The sequence below is a fragment of the Aegilops tauschii genome, chromosome 5, assembly GCF_002575655.3.
Source record: "Aegilops tauschii subsp. strangulata cultivar AL8/78 chromosome 5, Aet v6.0, whole genome shotgun sequence".
Classification (NCBI taxonomy): Eukaryota; Viridiplantae; Streptophyta; class Magnoliopsida; order Poales; family Poaceae; genus Aegilops; species Aegilops tauschii.
The window spans coordinates 361965790-361973725 of record NC_053039.3 but is presented as its reverse complement, the minus strand read 5'-3'; the positions used below and the strand labels follow the sequence as shown (position 1 = coordinate 361973725).

Sequence of the window (7936 nt, the reverse complement as noted above, 5' to 3'; positions counted from 1 at the left end):
GGCGAGGGGAACCTTATTCCATCTTCAGAGAGTCGCCACCATCTCGTCTTCCTGAATAGGACACAAACCCTAAACGAATCCATGGAAACACCAAAAAAAGGAGCAAGATCCCTTCCGCCAGCAAGGCCCGGGGTCCACCACACCTCCCATGGCCCTAGGGCTACCGGAGACGAGGCGGACCGACGACGGTGCCAGTGGAAGGAGGAGGAACCCTAAGTTCTTTTCTCAAGAGCAAGATGAGGCGGCGGCTGCGTACATAAGATTTGTCAGAGTGTTGGTTTCTAGTTGAACCTGACACATCTCAGGGTGCTTCAGTTTCATCAGGGCCATATATATGTTGTGTATTTGAAAAAAAAAACATGTATTCAGAAAATATGTTCAAAAACATGTATTTGAAAAATCATGAATTTAAAAATATTGAACGTGTATAGAAAATATTTTATACGTATAGAAAAAATTAACACCGAAATGTATATATTTGGAGAAATATTAATCGTGTATTAGAAAAAAAATTAAACATGCACAATTTTTTCTGATGTATAAGAAAAAACAAAAAATGTACACATGTGTTGACAAAAATGGGAAAAGGGGAAAATAAAAACAAATGTTTTTTTAGAAAACCGAAGAAAGCCAGAGAAAACCGTTAAAGAAACAACTAAAACCGGAAAAAAAACTGAAGAGGACCGCAAACAGTGAAATAACCGATAGAAACCACACAGGGATACTCGCGTGGCTGCTACAGTAATGACCCGGCCCTATAGTGCGCTCGCCAGAGGCGAGACGCAGCTCCGTCTCGCACTGCTAAAAAAAGCTCTCGCAAGGTCTCAGTTACAAGAATGCGAGCTTGTATGGATTTACAGATATTTTTCATGGGCGTTGCTCGTGCTTCGATGATTTTTCCTTTTTGAGGAAGTTCGACGATGGGTTCAACCCAGACCCAGTTGACCTAACCTGACTAATTGTTCTCTAGTAGCTACCCCCAGTACTCAGACTGTCGTTCAGCGGCGATTTTGATCAATCAACAGGTTTACTCCTTTTTTTTTCAAACAAGAATCAACAGGTTTACTTGATTTTCCTCAGAGGAGATCAACACTTCAACAGATTTACAGTCATATTGCAGCACACTAGCACCGGCACTACAAAGAGACTGGCATCCAGACCACAGATATGACACACTCGCCGGCGATGAACCAGCTTATAATCTGTATATGACTATGGTGTCTAGTTCAGTATTGTACGTTGAAGCAGCGAAGCAGCGAAGCACGTGCACAATGCCGGGCAAGTTCCAAGTTCGGGCTACAAAATAACCAGTCAAATGCTATCCACTCCGGTTCATAACTTCATAAGTGTGTTTTCCAAGAGATTGAAGGCTTCTTGCTCTTGCAATCTCCTCAAAACGGTTCAAACTTTTATCCTCGGCGAACAAACCAGCTTACCACAGTATTACTTTGAACGAACGGCAGCGCAAAGCTGCAGCGGCACGACAGAAAGCTGCCTCTCCCCGATCCCGACGGAATTCCGAGTACCATATTCGTACAAGACGCACGCGGCATATACCTACTCTGCATGCTACAGTCACTGCCCTCTGACCCTCTCTGTGCAGTAGAGCGAGCCGGTCGCAGCCGCAGCCCCTCGTCTGCAGCCTGCGCCGTGCATGCATGCATTGCAGACACCTGATTTCTTTCTACAGTGCCGCGGCAAGCGAAAATCGCCAATCATTGTACCGAAACCCGTGTAGCCATGCCACGCGAGGCTGCGTCCGTTCGCATCGGTGCGTGTCCTCGCCGTCGTTGCGCGGCTCGGCTCGGCGCACACGGACAGAATGGAAGCGGCCAAGCGAGGCCAGGCCCTGTCGCTCGCCCGCCAGCTGCATGCAGGCAGGATACACGCCTGCCCGCACGTACTGGCCTTCGAGCGAGGGTCGGTCAGCTTTCATTTGCACTACCATAGGCTGGGCCGAGTTAATTGCAAGGCACTACCATACTTCGGTACGTTGTGACGAATCAGTACCAGTAGTCATTTTTTTTGCCATGCAGTGCCAACTCTAAGCCTAAGTGTTGCAAAACGGTCTGACAGCCGTATAAGCTCGTATTGACCATGTATCTGACCGACCCGGCCCACTTGTCAGTTGCCACGGTGGCCTACCCGCGCGCACCCGCTCGGTAACTCTCGCACCCGTCTCGGTCGCTCCATGTAGCCGGGTCCGGTCGAACCCAACCGGAGCCAGCCGCACTCTGTCACTCTCCTCGCCTCATCGCCCTCGTCTCTCCAGCCGCCGCCGCCGCCGCTCGCCGCGCAGACCGCCGCGTCCGCCACCGCCGCCGCGCCATGGTCTTCGAGGATGAGAGCAGCGACGACTTGTCCGGCCTGCAGATCTCCTCCTCCGACGACGGGATGCATTATCAGGTAAGTGGTAGAGCTAGGGTTAGGGTTAGGTGATTTGGGGATTTGCGGATTTGATGATCTGGTTTTCTGATTTGAGGATTTGCTCTCTGTAGATTCCTGCTAGCATTGAAGACCAAGACTACAATGGCTTGGAGAATGCACCAGAGGGGCTCTGCGTGGAGCATCGGCTGCCAACTGAGCGCCGTGTAGCTTTTGAATCATTTGAGACGGGCAGGAGGTTTCTAGTTTGTGCTCAGCCTGTAAGATTCATGCTCTATTTATGTTCACTGTAATATAGTTGTAATATAGTTACTAGTACTGATGATGAAGCACATAGTTTACCACTTAGTAGTTTTGATGCTTCTAGTACTGATGCTCACTGCAATAGCTTAGTTGGCTTTGTTCACTGTAATATATTTATGGTTTAGTTATTTATTAGTAGTTCTGATGATTATGGTTTTGATGCTTATGTTCACTGTAATATGTATATGGGCAGCAGCTTAGTTGGCTGTGTTCACTAGTACTGATGATGAAGCAAATTGTTAGTTGATTGAGGCAGTGTAGTTGCTAAATTTTAATTGAGGCAGTATAGGTTGCAGTTGAAGTAGCATTGTTTAGTTGGCCACATGTATAGGTTGTAGTTCTGCAGTTGTTAGTTCATTTTTTAAAAGTGCCCTTTCATAATGGTAATTCTTCAGAGAGTAACAATATAAGTGTTTGCTATATTGCAGGAAGCTGTCAATTGTGGTTTCCTTGCTTGGGTTGACCCAGAGTGGCCTCCCACAATGCAAAATGCATTGTTGAAGCTTTGGGAAATGTTTGAAGACAGCAGGACTGCTAGGAGGAAGGATAACCTGGAAAGTTCACTTACTATCCACCACCTTAAAGAAGAGAAAAGGAATCTGGATGCCAACTATGACAAACTAGTTGAAGATGTCCATCAACTTCTCAGTGCCCAGGAGGACAGGGTGTTGGATTTCAGCTCTCTGCAAGCTAAGGAGAAGAGAGATGAGAGAGCCAGTGCAGCAGTTGTGGCTGCCATGAAGAATGAGATGGAGAAGAAAGAGGCAGAGAACTTCAAGATGAAAGAGAAGTACAAAGTGCTGATGAACCTGGTAGAAGCTCAAGGCACTGTCATTAGGAACATGAAGATGAATCATTTGAAAGAGAAGGAAAAGCTAGCTGAAGGCAACAACAATTTAAAGATCCAGGTTGATGAGCTCACCAAGTCTTTGGAAAAAGTCACAGAAGAGAATGTGCAGTTGAACCTTCACATGTATGATCTCAAGAGGGGACATGAGAATCTGATAAAACGCATGGATGAGGTAAAGCTCCAGCTTGCTGTTGAGTTGAAGTCACTGGAGAAGAGGAAAGAGGAGTTGAAGTTGATCCATGACATCTTGAAGGAATGAGGTAGATGAAGATGATCTGGGTAGATGAAGCAGAGCATACCTATCATGATATAAGTTGCTTTGATAGAAGGCTTTGCTAATCTTTTGTGAAGGGTGGTTTAGTTAAGTGTAATGTATGGATGTAGTAGTTGTGAACAATGTTGAACTCCACTATGCTATGGTCTTTAGCTAATGTTGTAAGAATCTAGTAATTATGGCTCTAAGAATCTATGGTTATGTTGAACTCCAGTATGTATGCTATGTTATTTAGATAATGCTCAAATTATATCTCCTCTTGAACCTCTGGCCAAATGCTCAAGTTAGATGGCCAAATGCTCAAAAAAAGCGCACATTAGAGCAACACAAACGCTGACGTGGCCACTGTCAACGGGGATTGCACTGAGTGGTGGCCCTGGTTATTAAAGCAATGCGCGGGGCGAACAGGAAACAGTTGAGTGAAACAGTTTGTGCATTTGGGGGAAAAACTAGGGTTACGCGACGGCGGAGGCGATTCCTGAGCAAGCCCGTGGCAGAGGCGATCTCGCAGGCAGCGGCTGCGTCCAAGTCAATGTCGATGTCGTGGTCTTCGGGTCGTTCTCAGGCTCCCAGCTTCCGTCGAGCTTCTGGAAGGAGAGGGGACGAATCGAGGTCGCCGGTGCCCTACCGTGAGAGCCTGATGGCGTATGAGCCGGAGAAGCTCTGCTGGTGCAGGCCGCGTAGGAAGGCGCCAAGATGGATCTCATGGAGCCGCCAGAACCCAGGCAGGCGGTACTAGCCTGCGTGGATGCTATGGTAAGTTTCATTTTAGTTATATTTTCTGTTCATTAGATCTTCTCCCCTCTTAAACCCTGATTTCTGTTGGTACAGCATGGTGGTTGTGGCTTCCATGAATGGCATGATGATCCTCTGCCTAAGTTTCTGAGTGATTTGATTGGAGATTTGCGAGATGAAGTGCGTAGGCTGAGAGGTGAATCAAGTGTTGGTGTGTTTGAAGATGACAGTGCCGTTGTGGCTCTGCCTGAAGCTCAAAGAGGAAGAGAGGTGGCGGCTTTGGAAGATCAGCTCAGGGAGAAAAATGCAGAGCTAGATGCACTGAAGGCCAAATATCAGAATGTTGTCTTTCTTTTTCTTGTCTTTGTGGTAGGTTTAGTGACAGCCAAGATGCTGTTGCAGAGCTAGATGCTGGTGCAGTAAGATGCTGCTGCAGTTAGTGTCAGTGGTTTAGACTCAAGCTTGTTTTGGCACTGAAGATGCTAGTAGTGGTCAGGTTGATCCTTGTAAGTTAGTGTCAGGTTGATCCTTGTTAAGGAGAGATGCAAGTTAGTGTCAGTTGTGGTCAGGTTGATCTTTGCAAGTTAGTGTCAGGTGTTGCAAGTTAGTGTCAGGTGTTACTAGTTAGTGTCTTTGTAAACAATATTTGGTATGTTCATCTTAGTAATGAAGTATGTGGCCATTGTGGCAGTATCATCTAGTACATGCATGGTTTCTTGACACATGTGCATTGAGTTGTTCACAAAAGCCAAATGAGCATTGAGTTGTTTCAGAAATGCCAAATGAACAACACAAAAAGCATTGAGTTGTTCACAAGTGCCAAATGACCAAATATTGCAGTTCACATAAGACTCAACTTAGTTCACATCAGACTCAACTTAGCAATCCATTAGAACATACATCAGTTTTGTAGCACGACTCAGACTAAAGTAGCAACATTCTATCACTCATAAGTTACCACTGGTAGTAAAGTACGACATCAAACGAGTATAATTCCCTGTGGCACTTGAAGGAGCACCAGAAGTAGAAGGACCAGAAGATGAAGCTCCTTCAGCAAATCTTGGGGCAGTGAAAGGCCTTGCAAATCTTGCACTTGCACTAGCTGACCCTCTAGCAGTTGTTGAAGCAGATCTAGCAGTAGCAGATCTAGCACTAGAAGATCTTGCAGTAGCAGATCTTGCACTAGCAGATCTTGCAGAAGTAGTTCTTGCAGAAGCAGACCTTGCTGGTGGCTGCTGTGATCCTGATGGAGTATCTTCATTCCTTGATCTTGCAGGTGCCTTGCAAACATACAAGGAAACATGATAGTTTAGGGTTTAGGTTTAGCACAAAAAACATAGAAGGAAAGAAGACCAAATAGCAAGTACAATTCACAGGAGTTTACCACATGCTTGTTTTTCCTCAAAGCCAACTCTGGTCTCAACTGTTGCTTGCAGTTGGTGTACCTATGGCCTTGGAGCCCACAGTTGCTGCATGTTATAGTGGCCATTCTTGAACTGTCCTTGGGTTTTGGAACCTCAAATTTGCCCTTTATTCTCTTCTCTTTCCTTCTCCCCTTCTTCACATGAAATTTGGGTGGCTCTATGTCTGGTCCACTTGTCCTTGTCCAATCATGTTCACCAGGAACTGGATATATCATTGGTTCATATGCAGCAAGGTAAAAAGGTTTTTTGAAGAATTTGCAGACATAGTTCTTTGGAAATCTTTTTGCCTTGTTAATTGCTGATATTGCATGGTTGCATGGTATGCCAGACAGGTCCCACTTTCTGCAGCCACATGTATAGAGTTCCAAGTTTACAGCATGTGTTTGCTGCCCACTGGTCACTTGCCAAAGATTTACACCAGCTTGAATAGGTTTGCAGAATCTGGCCCTTTCCTTTTCCACCTCAAACTTCTCAGCATAATGTGGTGTGATCTCCCACAAAGATGCCTTTCCCCTCTCTCTGTTATTATGCCACCTCACCATCTGCTTATCCTTGATACCATCAATCATAGTCCTAATAGGTTTTTTCCTAAAATCTAGGATGTACTTGTTGAACACCTCAGACAGGTTGTTAACAACCAAGTCTGTCTTGCAGTTAGTGTCAAAAGCATGCCTAGCCCATGTGTGCTTAGGTATTCCACTTAGCCACTTCCAAGCTTCCTCACTCTCATTTTTCAAGTCATTCATGGCAATGTTAAACTTGTGCTGGTTGTAAGCATAGCTGGCATTATCCATGCATTTCTTAAGATCTTCCCCCCTAAACCCAGCATTCTGGAAATTTGCATAGAGGTGTCTAAGGCAAAATCTTTGATGACAGTTTGGAAAAACTTGGTTTACTGCATTTAGTAACCCCTGTTCACATAGCAGACTTAGCTGATGTACTATTACATCTAGAACATAACATGCTAATGCAGAAGAACACAAAAGCAATAACATAATAGAAAGATGCATGCATACCTTCTGTCTATCAGACATGATAGTATAAGGCCCAAATTTGCCAACTTCTCCTCCTAGACATATCTTCAGTTGGTGTAGAAACCAACACCAGTTAGCTGTGTCCTCTTGTCCAACAACAGCAAATGCAAGTGGGAAAATATTATTATTCCCATCTCTTCCAGTGGCAGCTAGGATTTGAGCACCAGTGGTGAGCTTAATAAAGCATCCATCAACACCTGTTGTTGCAACCAAAGAACAATTTAAACTTCTACAAAGCATTACTAAACTATATATTTAAGTATTAAGAACTATAAAGCACCACTACATCCATTGAGAAAGAAGTATAAAGCATTACTAATCAATGAATGGTCTGCATCCATTGAGAAATCCCTCCCTTGCTCCATTTATGCAGAAGAACATAGCATGAAACCTTGGTCCTGGATGTGGTATTTTTGTAGTTGGTCTTGGAGTAACTGTTGCAACTATAACTCTACTACCAGGGTTTGTATCCATGATGGTCTGAGCATAATCCCTAAGTCTGGGATACTGAATCTTGTGCTCTCCTAGCACAGCTTCTACAGCAAGGTTTTTGGCCCTATAGGCCATGTGCCTTGGCACATCAACACCATACTTCTCATTGCAGTTGTCAATTAGAGTGTGTATGCTGGTGGTTGGATCAGACCTGAACAATGACTCATAGGTCTTTGCAAGCCACTTGGCACTGATCCTTGATGACTCAGTGTTGCTAGGGCAAGTGTGCTCCAGCCTCATTTTCTTAATAGCAAAAGTCTTCTCCCCTTTGATAACTGCAGCAACTATGCAAAACTGGCAGTGCTCTTGCTTACAACAGGCAATGATCCTTTGGTCTGAATTCCTGTGATACCTGAAGTCTCTGGCCTGTGTGATGTGCAAGCTCAACAAAGCATCTCTGAATTGCTGTTGATTCTTGAAGCACATGTACAGACATAAC

At 44.9% G+C, this 7936-nt stretch overlaps 1 protein-coding gene across 1 annotated transcript; it reads left to right on the top strand.

Moving 5' to 3' along the window:
* The first annotated feature begins 2328 nt into the window (after positions 1-2328).
* On the top strand, positions 2329-3797 carry LOC109754117 (uncharacterized). The gene is made up of 3 exons (XM_020313044.1): positions 2329-2406; positions 2499-2645; positions 3117-3797. Exons 1-3 carry the CDS (start codon positions 2329-2331, stop codon positions 3795-3797), a joined length of 906 nt encoding a protein of 301 aa, XP_020168633.1.
* The last annotated feature ends 4139 nt before the right edge of the window (positions 3798-7936 follow it).